Genomic DNA, 13,542 nt, shown 5'->3' with positions numbered 1-13,542 from the left:
CTTTTAAGAAAAGAAGTTGTAAAAGTTATTTTACATCATACAATTGCAAAAACCCCTTGAAGATTCATCTAATTTACTTTGGCTTTAGTAACGAATGCAAAAATTCACTCATCAAAACCTGAGCTTGTACAAGGCAAAGTTCAATTACTTAAAAATATTAATATAAAATTATGAACATTATTTACAATAGAGAGATTGAATGTATCTTGTCATGGGCCAAGCCCAAGGAATGAGGGTTTGTAGAAATTTCACGATGATGCTGGTAACCAGAACCTCACTGGAAGGAGGAGAATTAGGACACTCTTGTTCTCTTCCTTAAAGTGAAGACTCTGCTGCAGTCATTGGGCCTGACCCTCTTAGCACCTTGCTGGGATTTTGTGGACTCTTTTTGGTTTGTCCTTTTTTGTCCTTTCCCCTTTGGGTTGCACTGAGCATCCTGAGCATCGGCCGCGGGTTCTGCGGGCGCGCCGTGCCCGTCCTGCGCGCCGTGCCCGTCGCCGTCCAGCCGTGCGGCGCCGGGGCTGTAGGCAGCCAGCTGGCACAGGGCCACGGCTGCTGTCTGCTTCTGCTCATCACAGCTCTCCATGAGCCCCAAGTCTGCAGCCTCACCACGCTGGGCTGCCAAGGGTTTGTCACAGGCACTGCTGCTGGGGGGCTTGGGGACGCAGGGCTCCGCTCCGGAGCTCTCCTTCTCGGTGTTCGGAGCGGTGGTGTTGTCGTGGGATGGGCTGTGGAAGGATGTTTTCAGGCTGGATGTGTTACAGGAATCCTTCACTGAGAGGTTCAGGGGCATGTCCTGCATTTCCAGGAAGCTCTGCCTGTCAGTTTTGGATGGGGTTTTGTACATGTGCTCATGAGTAGGTCCTGTGCTTGTGTCAGGCTTTTTTGAAAGATTGAGGGGCCCTATCCCTGTGTCTTCCTCCGTGTTGGACAGGGAGCCCGCGTTGTTCTGGCCATCGGTCTGTGTGTGTGAGTCTTCATCAGTGACATTTATGCTGGAAGAAACAAGGAGAAAAGAGAATTCACTATCAATTGCTCTTTTAAACTGGGGCTGAGGAAGTGGGCAGGAAGAGGAAAAAATACACACTTCTAGGCTAGAAATCCAAAAATTCTGTTGTTTCTCCTTTAAATCCCCAAATCCCTTTCACCATCATTGTAATGGAAATAATTCTCTGAAGTACTCAAGTACATTGGAAGTACAAAAACACAGTGGAAATTGGTGGTACATTTAAGGAGAATGAACAGTCTGCTCACTGTAGCACCTGTGTGCTTTGCACAGTTAGTACAGAACAGATTAACTCACTGCTGTAAATCTAAATATAAACAAGCATTGCATGACATGTGCCCATCTGTCTTTGTGTAAACCTGACAAGGATTTGCAAAGTGTTATTTTACCTGTTAGGTGAATCCCCTCTGTCCTGCTGTGCCTGCACTCCTTGAAGGGAAGGTGCTTGGTCCGTGCTTTTTCTCACAGGTCTGAAGGCTGTGAAGTTTTCTTCTGATTGGTCATACTTGCCCAGGGATGTGGATGATGACTTGTTGGAGAGGTCAAACAAACCCTCACACGTGTGGCTTGTCTGGGTGAAGTTGGTGGGGCTGGGTCTGCCAGGGGAGCCTGTTGCTGCACTTCCTGCAAGAGGGCTCATTTTGGCATTCTCTCTTTCATTTTGGTCATCCTTAGCGTTACCTTTGGCATGCAATAATGTCATTTCCTTTTCATAATCTGCTTGTTTTTTATGTGAGCTTAGAGGGTATTGTTGGGAAGGGCTTAAGGAGGCTGGGTACAGCAAGGTGGTTTCTTCCATCAGATGAGAGTTTTGATCCCTGTTAATACCAGCTACATGTGAAAATCTGTAAAATGGAGGATCTGTTGGCCTACAAAATCCATATGGTATTGGTGGAGTGGAGTGGTACTGTTGGAACAATCGATAGTGTTCATATGCTGATGGATTTAGGGGTTTTGGAAGTGGCCCAGGGTGGGGAAGAAAATGTCTTTGATCTTGTGTTCCATAGACAGAGAGAGCAGAGCTTTCACACTCTGAGCTACCTGGGAGCAGGTAAGGTGTGTAGATAGCGAGCCGATGCTCATAGAAATGGGGTGAGTACTCAGGAATCATTGGTTGCATGTAAGGTGAAATGGAACCAAAGCCTTTTGTGGGAGCAACTTTGTGTGGAAATTCTGGGAGGAAAGAACCTGCCTTCCACGGGTGAGCTGGTGCATGAAACGCAGACTTGGTGTGAAAAGGAGAACTTTTGTTAGAGAGGGAGAGGATTTCAGATGCCTCAGTGATTTCTGGGCCTTTGCTGTCTCGGTGTTCTCCAACGGGAACAAAGGCTGAGGGCCTGACCATGCCCTCCATCAGGGGCTGCACGCTGATGGCACCTTCTGCTGCAGAGCTGCCAGGGCTTAATTCCTTCGGGATTGCAGGTTTCTGTCCTTGAATTGCAGCATTTGTTGCTTGGTTTTGTAACTCAACGTTTTCCTTGGCGTCTTCTTTTGTAAAAGGATATTGAGGCTTTGAATCGAGGCTTGACAGTCCGTTTGTGACAGATTTAGAAGAAGTTGGTTTGACAGTAGATTCCAGCTGGTTGATCTGTTTGGGCTCCAGGGAACTGCCCTTCGGACACTTGATGACACGATCCTGCTCTGACACCAAAGTGATGGAGTTCTTGCAGAGGCCATACTTCATGTGGTTAAAGAGATGGGATTTCTCATTGCAAGTGAAGGGGCACTGGAAGCACTTGTACTTGAACGGCTTTCCCGGTGGTCTTGGGATGTAATGAGGCTTCTTGGGTTTACGTTCTTTGAGGAGACTCATTCTTTTTTCTGCTTTAAACAATTAAATGTAATGGTTCTTTATAAAAACTTTCTTGTGGTTGGCTTCCCTCAGTTGTAGCCTCGTGATGTTTCCGGTTTTTCAGGTTTCTAGAATCCTTCTTCCCAGGTGAGGAGAAGCAGCCAGCTCCTGTGGTGTCTCAGGGAAGAGGGCGCCGGAAAACAAGGCTTTCACCACTGGTAGTGCAGGAACTGAAACACAAAGTTTAAAATGAGCTTTAGTGGAACATTGGAACTAAACAGAATGTAGTGCCTTGTCTTAAGAGTGTTCCCCCTCATACTGCATATGTTGTGTTATTTGGGTTTTTTTAAAACAATAAAAAAGCTGGATGTCAGGCTGGATTTGGATGGGCATTGACCTTTGGCATCCTGCCGCACCCAGACACAGTCACACAAGTGGCCTCATTTCCAGCAGCAGCACTTGTCACCTGCCTGTGCTGCTGGCTGAGGGGAGTTCTCTTTGAAAGCTGGAGGAACGTTCATTGAGAAGATGAAAGTAGAAATCCAGGTGGAGCTGTTGAGAGAGGAGTGGAGTGGGTGGGATGGGAAGAGGCAGGTCCCAGCAGGGGCTGGATGTGGGGCGAGCCTGTCGGGCCGGTCCGGGAGAGCGAGGAGGGAATTTCCTGCTCTGGTGACACAAGGGTGGGGTGCATGGGTCGCTCTTGGGCGGCTGACTGGGCTCTTTCTGAGACTGACCAACCCCTCTCTTCACTGCTGTGGCGTTTCCCAACAGCCCAGTCTCAATGGGTACCTCAAAAGTGCCCAATCTCTCGAAGGATAAAACCACACCGATTTTCTTCCTCTTCCTAATTCAATTAAGAGAAATGAGCGCTGCAGTGTCTGACTAATGGAATCCTCTGCCTGACAAACACCCCTCCCATCCTCCTGCTGCTCACAGATTGCACATGGTTAACACGGGCACCCCAGTGTGTTAACTCGGGGGGAAAAGTGTCAGACAGTAATTGATTTCTAGGGGAAGGATCTATCTGCCTTTCTTTGGAAAAAGGAAGGTTGTGGATACTTTATCCAGCCCGGTGATTCGCTGCTTAGATAAGTCGGGAGGGCTTGTACCGGCTTGTTCCATTATGTTCACTGATTCTGAAGGCGTGAGAAACTCTCGCAGTCAAGTTCTCATGATTTTATAGGATGTGTTATGGCAGAGATCTAAAAACTGATGATTTCATCATGAACTACAAGCATCATTATCAAAATGATGACTGTTGCAAAACCACGTACTGTATCTATTGTGTTACCCGAAACTACAGGAATACTAATTGGAAGAGTGACGAGATAGCTCCATTTTTTTTTAAAAAAAAAGCTTTTTACATAGAAGTTTAAATTAGTAGTATTAAAATACTAAGTTTATGAAAAGAATTGCTGGTAATTATGTGCTGTGAGATTTTAGTTCAAGTAGAGATGTTTAGCATTTCTTAAATCAGGGATTATTTAACAGAAAATGACAGGCAACTCATGATGAAAACTGAAGGGAAACCTACAGAATTGCTGCTTGGCTCATCAGGTATAGTAATTCTAGCAAATTGTATTAAATGTTGTTTCTGATGTTATAGAAGTATTAATTTTGTTCAAATAGTTATTGTGAAGGCACCCTTAAAAATGCAAAGCTGTTCTGCAAGTAGAAAAAAGTAATCAAGCTTTTTCCTAAAATTAACAAGTGTTTAAATGTGCTTCAGATTAATGAAAAAGGAATTTCTAGAGAAGTGGCTTTTTGTTTTTCAGATTATAATGTGGTTGTTTGAGTTGGATACTGATACTGTAAGGGCAGCAAGGAAAAATGCATTAGCATGTTAAAGTCTCATCATTGGAGTATGGCTGAAAAAGTAGTCCAATACATTTTAAAAAAGAATATATTGTATTTTAAAATATTTTAAATAACAATAGCTAGAAATCCTTTCAAATATTAAAAATAATATTTTTACATTAAAAAATAAGTAAATTAAATACTGAGACAGGAGGAGAGGTTGAGGTAGGGAGCTGAGCTCTTTCTTCTGCCTTAAGTGAGCTTGTTGCCCTTACTTTTAACTAATGATGTGTAACTAGCATGGAAAGTTTGTAATGGACTCAGTCAAGTCAGTTTGTACCTGTTATTCTTTATATCTTCTTGGAAGTGCTTGTACTAATTATTCTTGAAAAAAGATATTGTTGTCAAAACTCCATTGCTTTCTTAGCTGAAGCATTTATGATAATGTCCGAATCTGCATTCAGGTGCAGCATTTATAATAAAGGGATGGTAATTAGATTTCCTTGTTCTTCCAGCTTTCCTTTGCTTCATAAAGAAAATTCCTGTGTGTCCTGTCCTCCCCCCTCTGACTTTGTACTTGGTATTTAACTTTGATTCAAGTTATTCCTGTTGGACAGAGTATTAACTATCATTTCTTAACAAGATAAAATGCGTTGTTGCAGTTTTCATGTTAGAAATTTCAAGCCTTGGAGCTCCTGTGCCGTGGGTACAGCAGGAGAGCATTCCAACAGCTTTTTATTTCTTTCTATTTAATTTGTTTTGATGGCTCCAGAACCTGCTGCTCTGACTTGGGAGGTGCAGAGAGCAGCTCATTTTAAAGGGTGTTTACCTTTCCTAAACTTAGGTCAGGCCAGCCAGGTGAATGTTTTCTTTCTCTCTTTTACTATTTAATACCTTTTTTCTCATGGTTTAAAAATGCCAGTAATAAAATATTTCTAAAGTTAGACAAGTAGGATAATTCTTCCTCTGGTCCCTAATTCACAGGAGTGTCTGGCAGAGAGACATATTTTAACATTAAAAAACATTAAAACTATTTGATCACACAGTCAAAAAGGACATTAATAGTTTAAAATAGGTGTAACCAATTAAATCTGTCCCTATATAAATAATGTTACTTACAGCTGTACAATGTATGTTTTGTGCTGCCAAAGTTAGAATTTTGTATTGGAAAGAAAATATCAAAACAAGTAGTTGCTTTTTCCTTTAACTTCAATGCCATCACTTGTAATATCTTTTAAAAACAGGGAAAAAATCTTCAACAGCAGGATAATTTTTACATAACTTTTTTCCTTAGATTGAGAATTTATTTCCTGTAGACCTGCTTGTAGAAATGCAGATGGTTCTATATTATTATAATTCTCTAGTTTTGAAATGCAGTAGTGTTATTTATTTATATTTTTATTGAAAACAAGTTATTCAGCTAATCTTGATTAAACTTGAGGTTATCTCAGTTGTTTGTTTTTGGCACTAGTAACCTCCTCATGGCTTTCGAACCTGTCGCCCTTTCCAGCCTGAGACTGACTGCTCCAAGTTTCCTTCCTTCTATTTTTAAAAGCAGCTTGTTGCTCCCTCCTTGCCTTTAACCTGTTGGCAGGTTCAGAAAACAGGAATGTAGTTGAACATTGTGTGTAAATATATAAACAAAAAATGTCTGTGGGGATAAGTGTATACACACATATGCACATGTGGATTCATCCACACACATAGATATGTGCATATATATCTGGCCAGGTTGTTTTTTTAGGGTTTTAAAGGAGTTTAAATTGTTTAAGATGCCCAGTTGATCAAAGAGGAAATTTCAAAATGTCTTTTATTACAAGCAGGGACAGTAATTACATTTCTTTTTAGGACACTGCTTCAGCAAAGTACGTAACAGCTGCTCATGCCCACCCCATTATTATTGCAGGCTCCTTCTGGTGATGTGGATCTCTCTGACCAGGAGGACTCACTGGGGTGGAACATTTTGAAGGACATGCTATAATTAAAATATTGTGATGTGGCATTATTGCATAAGCCAAGGACATGCCATTGTCACCTACCCAGGGTGTTGCAAGAACAAGATTTGTGAGTTTTATTCTAGCTGAGATTTTTCCAGCGATTAACCACCCCTCCCTTCTAAACTTCCAGGTCCTTGAAACTGAAAGATAAAATTTTAACACAACTGATTGTTAATTAGGAGGAAGCAAGGGTGAGAGGGGTGGGCTGGGAGGGCAGTGAGTGTGTGTGAGGTGCAGACCCACGGGAACTGCTCTGTGTGTGTGTCTGTGTGAGAGGAAGCTCCGAAACACAGATTAAATTACTTGCTTAGGCAGCGTGGAGAGGAAATAAAAATCTCTCTACATACCAAGTTAATAAATCAATGTCTTAATACACTCTAATTGACTAGAAAATAGAAAACGATCTGATTTTCTGCTAAATTTCCAGAAGCTGGAATAATTAATAAATCAAAGCTGGAGCACAATATTTTCACACAAGCTTTTCAGATGAACCTGACACGACTCTAGGAAGCAAAGCTGGCACAGCAAACACAGCAATTTTAAGCAATATAGCAATATATTAACTCCCCAAATCAAAAAAATAAATAAAAGGTGCTGAAAACCCTTTGCACCCACAAGAGTTAATTATTATAAAAACTTGCAAGAGTTAGGTTTTCTCTCAGACTGAGAGTTTCAACAGGAGAGGTGAATATTTCTGCTGAAAGCTGAGACTGGTGCCGTGAGTGCACCTGCTGGAGTAACCCTGGCTGCTGGGACAGCTGGGAACTGAGCACCTCAGATTTCCTCCTTAATACCAGCAAAGTTTTATTGAAAGAAATGCTGTAAAGCAATGTACTCACCGGGCACCGGGGTGTCCGAGAGCCGGCGGGCGGGCGCTGCGCTGGAGCTGTCACTGCTGCGAGAGCAGTACCTGTTCTCTGCCCGAGCCCTGAGTGAAACTGCAGGAGGCTGTTCCAGGGGAGGGACCTGAGCGTGTAGGAGTTGAGCCCTCGGGGTGTAGAGATGCACCTGATATTACTCCAGCCTGCAGCTACGATTCATTTGTTTGCGTCCACCGCTCTCATTGAGCATTACCTCAGCATCTCCTATCGAAGGCAGCTCCCGTCGCTCCGTGCCCTCCAACAACCAAGTTTTGCTCTCAGCTCTGGTGCCTGTTCCTTTTGCACTGTGGGGTCACAAGTGGCTGAGTTAACACTGAGGATATTTTAAGTTTTGTACAAGTGACTCGTGGGCAGCAGAACTGTCTGTATGCTGGGGGTAGCAAAGCTTAGAAAATAATTTTGCTCATTTTTTGGAGACTGACTTTTTTATTGAATGCCCTTTGTAGCTTTAATATTCTTGCTCTTTTTCTTTTTTCCTCCCCCCTCTTCATTTTTATTTAAATTTTTTGTCCTTCATGAGTCTCCTTTCTGAAGGCGGGACTGAACTAACTCCAAGCTCGCTTGCCACAGGAACCTGCCAAAGCTTGTCTATAATCGACAGCCAAACGCACGGGTCCTGGAAAGGGAAAGGAGTCACTGCAGGCAGGATTGACTGTCATGGCTCTGTGTTTGCTCAGGAGCTGGGCAACCCAACAGGGAAATGGCAAAGTCAACTGCTCACCCACTGCTAACTGCTGGGGCTGGCTTTCATTGTGTTTTTTTGTTAAGGTTTGGAAATGACAAATTTCTGGGTCCGTGTGCCATTCACTGGTGACATGGCTGAGCTGCTCAGTGAAATGATTTCCTCTCTCACACACAGGCTGGCACAAGGAAAATATTTGGATACTTGTAGCTCTGTCTAAAAACCACTCCTGTTAATGCATAAGCAAAGGGGCTTTTGGCTACTAATTCCAATGTTCCAGAGATGTTAAAACTTCTATTCAAAACTGAACATGAGAACCCTCTTATTTCACTGCTGTGTACGTAAGCTGCAGGTTACTGAAACTTTAAATGTATTTTATATTTATATTTATAATTTATAATTTATATTTATATACTTCAATGGATTTAGTAGTTAGCAAAACTAAGTTTTTGAATGAAAATTATTAAGGAAATTGTCAGTACAAAATGTGTTCAGAAAGTGGATAAAAGTTGTTTGAAAATCAGTCTTTAAAGTCTTGAAAAAGTCTTGAAAAAAGTCTTGGCTACTAATTCCAATGTTCCAGACATGCTAAAATTTCTATTCAAAACTGAACATGAGAACCCTCTTGTTTCACCCACTGCTCTGTAGATAAGACAGCTGCAGATTACTGAAACTTCAAATGTATTTTATATTTTATATTTTATATTTTATATTTTATATTTTATATTTTATATTTTATATTTTATATTTTATATTTTATATTTTATATTTTATATTTTATATTTTATATTTTATATTTATAAAATGGATTTTGTAGTTAGCAAAATTAAGATTTTTTTGGACTGAAAATTATTAAGGAAATTGTCAGGACAAGACTTGTTTAGAAAGTGGATAAAAGTTGCTTGAAAATCAGTCTTTAAAGTCTTGAAAATCAGTCTTTTAAGACACTTTAAAGCAGTGTCTTAAAAATAATTTTAAAGGTCTTGCCTTTGCTTTGGTGGAATTATTTACAGACATCTACTTCCCTGTGTGGGTATGCAGGTCACCATGCTTCCTTTTGCTGGGCTGGTGTAACTTTTTGAAAAAAAAAAATTCAAATTATAAACAGTCACTAATTTTAAGGTAGAAGAGTGGCTTTTGTGGCATGTTTTATTTTTCCCTTAATTACTTTTTTTATTATTATGTTTCTATAATGCAGCATAGCAGTATAAATGGTGTAGTGTTGCTGTCACATTACCCTCTAGATGTCTGTAAATCCTTTGGATTAAGATGGGATAAATTCTTCCATTTAGCTGTAAAATATTTTGAATAAAAATTGTTGTATTAGAAATTTCTAAGGGAAAAAAGGGAGAAAGACTGCATTCAAAAATGTCTCTAGAAGAAAATTTCAATTTGTGGCATCAGAGAAAGCTGTTGGGCTCCCTCAATAGCTCTGACTGAACTGGCATAACAGGCAGTGAGAATTGGAACTTTGGTTTCATTTTTTAACTTCTCCCCACTGCCTGACCTTGTATTTGGAGAGGAGCTGTGATGTCCAGTTGCTGCAGTGACCCACAGACAATGTTTTAAACCCAGCTGCTTCCTGGCACTCAGGTCAGTGAATTCAGCTGCAAGTGAAGCAGAACTGGAGAAAAAGAACAACCGTGTAAATTCTCCTTTGCTTGGGGCTTGGATGATATTAAAAACCCAGATCTGGGGGAGGAGATTCATTGTGGACCCCAGAGCAGAACCCTGAGAACTCCTGTTTGTGCAGACTTGTAGAAATACTAAATCATGATTGTAATGATGTTGTTTCCCCACTTATTTTTAATGCACCTGATCACATCCTGTCCTGTCAGTGACCCCAGTCCCCTCTTGGTAGTACCTTTTTCATTAACCTGAAAATTTTTCTTTCTTTTGCCTGAATTTTTTTTTTCATGTACAGGTCAGATTAATTAAGAGCACCAGGACTGATACAGTAAAATCTGGATTTATTGATATGTTTCTGCCAAGTTACCTTTTTTTAAAATGTGGTGATTTTTCTGTCTCTATGGGGCTAAAGCTTTGGGGTTTTATCTTCTTTGGTGTAGAATATACTTCTTTATTCCAGCTTCTTTTTAAAATTCAGTATTAAGTAGGTGTTGTTCAGCTGTAGCAGAATTCTGTCATTCTCTAAATGTTACAAACTTCCTTGTATGTGCTTTTATATGAATTTTTTTGCTCAGCTTTAGCACTAAACAGAAAACAAAATGTCATTTGCAGGAATTCTGCATCCAGATGGGGTAAATTTACCCTGATCTGGGTACACCTCTCATCTCATTGCTGTTTTCCCCTTCAGAATTCCATTCCCTGGATGTATCAGTGTGCCAGGTGCTCTCCACAAAAATCAGAGTTCTTGCCCTTCTGCTCTGATGCCAGGACTGGCCCTGCTGGTTCCCCTCAGGACTCCAGTGTTGCTCCCAGGGATGGCCACTGGTTTTCCATCATTTCCTGGAATTTTTTCCAGGTCCTAGCAATCTGTGAGCTTATTAGTTATTCCAGAGAGCAGCAGGATCCCAGGTAAATGTGGATGCTGGTGCACATGGAGATGGTGAAGCTCAGCTTCCCACATACAAGAAGTGCCTTGGAACTGCAATGTTCACCTGTGTCACCTTAGTTGTGTCTGCATTTGTGGCTTTGAGATATTAAAATCCTTTTTTTTTTTTTTTTTCTGGGATCACTGGAACCGAAGTTATCGAACGATTTGTAAATCCTTTGGATTAAGATGGGAGAACTTCTTTCATTTAATTGTAAAATATTTTGAATAAAAATTTATGTATTAGACATTTCTGAGGGAAAAAGGGCTCTCAGCACCAGCATGTTTGGGCTGGGTTGTTCCACACCATTCCCAGAAGGGGGCAAATGGATGTGAATGTAATTGCTGGAACTCACCGTGCCCCGAAACATGACGCGATTCTCCTACAATATTCTCATAATTATTTTTTTCTATCCCATATGAATAGTTATTAGTCTTAATGCTTTTTGAATAACACCTTTGAAATGTGCCTTTGTTTTTCCTAACAATCCAGTCCCTGACTCCGGAGATAGGTCTGGGCAGATTACTGTGCTGGGCTTGGGAGCCACTTGTTCAGATTACTGGAGCAAATTACTTGTATGGGAAAAGAATAAAAGCTCAGCACTTAATAGCAACTGCAGATCCCATTTTTAGATATTTATTGTGGCCTGTGCTGTTTGGTCTGGAGCTAGGATGATCTTTCTCTGGGTTCCCATCCTCGCCCTTGGGCAGTGAAACATCTTGGGGGAAGTGGGAAAGAGCAGGAATTGGGGCTGTAGGCAAAGGGATGAGCTGTTTATAAGGGAGGGTTTGGAATGGTGACTCCTTTCCCTGGCAGCCATTCTCACAGGGATGCAAAATGCGCCTTCAGCTTCTGCCTGGTGCTCTGCTTACAATTCTCTTTCCAAATGTATTCTTTTAAAAGTGATTTTCGTGCCAAATATTTTTTCCTTTTCTGCTTTAGTTTCAAAGCTTTCACCAGAGATTCTGCCTCCATGATAGTTTTTCTGACAGAATCCAGCAGCAGGACCTGAGTTGTGCCATGTGCAGTGCCAGGGTAAATAAACTCATTTTTCTTTGAGCCATACCTGGCATGGGGCTGCTGTGATGCTGCTCTCACCAGAGAGCAGAGGCATAAAGCAAATACTCTCATACTCAACATATTATTAGCTTTCAGTTATTTTATGAAACATGCCAAATGTTATAAATATTTACATGATTAATATATGTTGTTTAGTATTTCAATACATTTTTGAAGGGGGGAACATAAACCAGCAAATACAACCTGATGTTTTATTTCATTGAAAAATAGTGATGCTGCAGCTTGGCTGTTACGGTTTTGCATTCAAAGTTACATGTCACTATTCAGCTGTAAAATTTCAGTTGTTATTAGAAGGGATCATGCAGCTTAATTTGCATGTGGGAGAAACCTTTTTAGCAAAATAGCCTGAAGTTAACGAAAATCTCATGATCTGGTGATGGATTTGTGTGCCATTCTACATTTGGAATTGCAGCACCTCAAAACTAAATATTCCTTACTCTACAGTGTATGCTAGAACCAAAAATCTACATTTCAGTGTGGTTTCACTATGATTTCACAGCTTTTGTTTTGTGCTGCATTTGTGGTTTTGTAGGCTTCAGACTATTATTTATAGGGTTTTTCTTTTATTTAATTGGGTGGGGATAAATACTAAACAAACAAGAGAATCCTAGTTTACTTGAATTTCTGGTTTGCTTGTGAAAGGACGTTATTAAAATTTCTCTTGATGACAGCACAGTATAAACTTTCTAGCTAATAAGGTGTGTCATGTAGAGGAACATGAACCTTCCTAGGTGTTCTTAATGTCTTGGTGGTGAGCTGAAGAATGTTCTGGTGTCATTCTCAAGGACTTGCTGAGCTCTGAGGAGTCCCAGTCTCAAATCTAATCCATATTAGTGTTTCACCAGGAAATAATGCTCACTGTGCCTGGTGTGCTCCTGTTTCTGCTGTAAAATCACAAATGTGTAAAGTGGAGGTTGAAAACATTTGCATCACTGAGGAGTAAGTAAAGGAAGCCAGGGAAGGCAGGTTGGAAGAGCCCTGTGGTTACACTTTCAGTGAATTTGTGCTTATTTTGGGAGGATTCCAGCAAGGAAGACGTTACTTTTAATCTTCCTGCTTTCCTAAATACCCTTACCCTTTCACAAGGAATAGACTGGGATAGTCCAACAGTCCTTTGCTCCTTTTTAAACTGTGGCAACAATAAAATCAGCATTTCAATAGGAGGAAATAATGCTGATGGGATCCAGGGAAATTGGCACATGCAGGAGTCTGGTACTGGTGGGTTGGTACAACTGATCTGAATCTGGAATTTTATTTTATTTTTTTTTAATGCCAGAATAAATGAAAGGTAGTTATAAAGAGTGAAAAATGTGTAGAACCAGTGTTAACTTCTTCAGTTCCTAAGTTACCGTCAGAATAAAAGGAGCATGAAGACTCCGTAAAAAGGAAATAGGGAGTGTTGAAGGTCTGTTAGTGAGGGACCTGGGGCACATTTGACAGGGGACTTGGCAGGTTAAGATATCATGGGATTCCATGATAAAATCATGATGCCTTTTACATTTTCAACGAGGTCACACCCAACTCTACCAGTATCCTAAAAGAGCCTGGCTTAGGGACATATTTGTGAGCTATTTCTGCTGAATGGTGAGCTCTTGGCTTAAATAGGAAACACTTGGTTTAAATAGGAAACACTGTTTAAATAGGAACAACTTCTCTCAGTTGATGTTTGCTCTGTGTTTTAAAGACATCCCATTGTCAAGTGTATTTTTGATGAAAAGTTCGTATGAAATGAAGTCTCTGGTGCTGTCAGAG

General features: G+C 40.8%; 2 protein-coding genes across 2 annotated transcripts in view; one reads left to right on the top strand and one right to left on the bottom strand.

Moving 5' to 3' along the window:
• TBCD (tubulin folding cofactor D) overlaps positions 1-13,542 on the top strand; it is a 122,504-nt gene that overhangs the window by 28,921 nt on the left and 80,041 nt on the right. The window lies entirely within an intron of this gene.
• ZNF750 (zinc finger protein 750) lies at positions 293-2,819 on the bottom strand. The gene is made up of 2 exons (XM_058038845.1): positions 1,396-2,819; positions 293-995 (listed from the first exon to the last, which is right to left on the bottom strand). The coding sequence occupies exons 1-2, from the start codon at positions 2,817-2,819 to the stop codon at positions 293-295; spliced, it is 2,127 nt and encodes a 708-aa protein (XP_057894828.1).

The sequence above is a fragment of the Melospiza georgiana genome, chromosome 21 (genome assembly GCF_028018845.1).
Source record: "Melospiza georgiana isolate bMelGeo1 chromosome 21, bMelGeo1.pri, whole genome shotgun sequence".
Taxonomy (NCBI): domain Eukaryota; kingdom Metazoa; phylum Chordata; class Aves; order Passeriformes; family Passerellidae; genus Melospiza; species Melospiza georgiana.
This window is presented reverse-complemented; position numbering and strand designations above follow the sequence as displayed.

Excerpts from the sequence above, each read along its gene's own strand:
- ZNF750 (XM_058038845.1), bottom strand. The coding sequence starts at position 2,819 with ATGAGTCTCCTCAAAGAACGTAAACCCAAGAAGCCTCATTACATCCCA. Across the intron at positions 996-1,395 it reads AGAGGGGATTCACCTAACAG|CATAAATGTCACTGATGAAG; the intron begins GTAAAATAACAC and ends TGTTTCTTCCAG.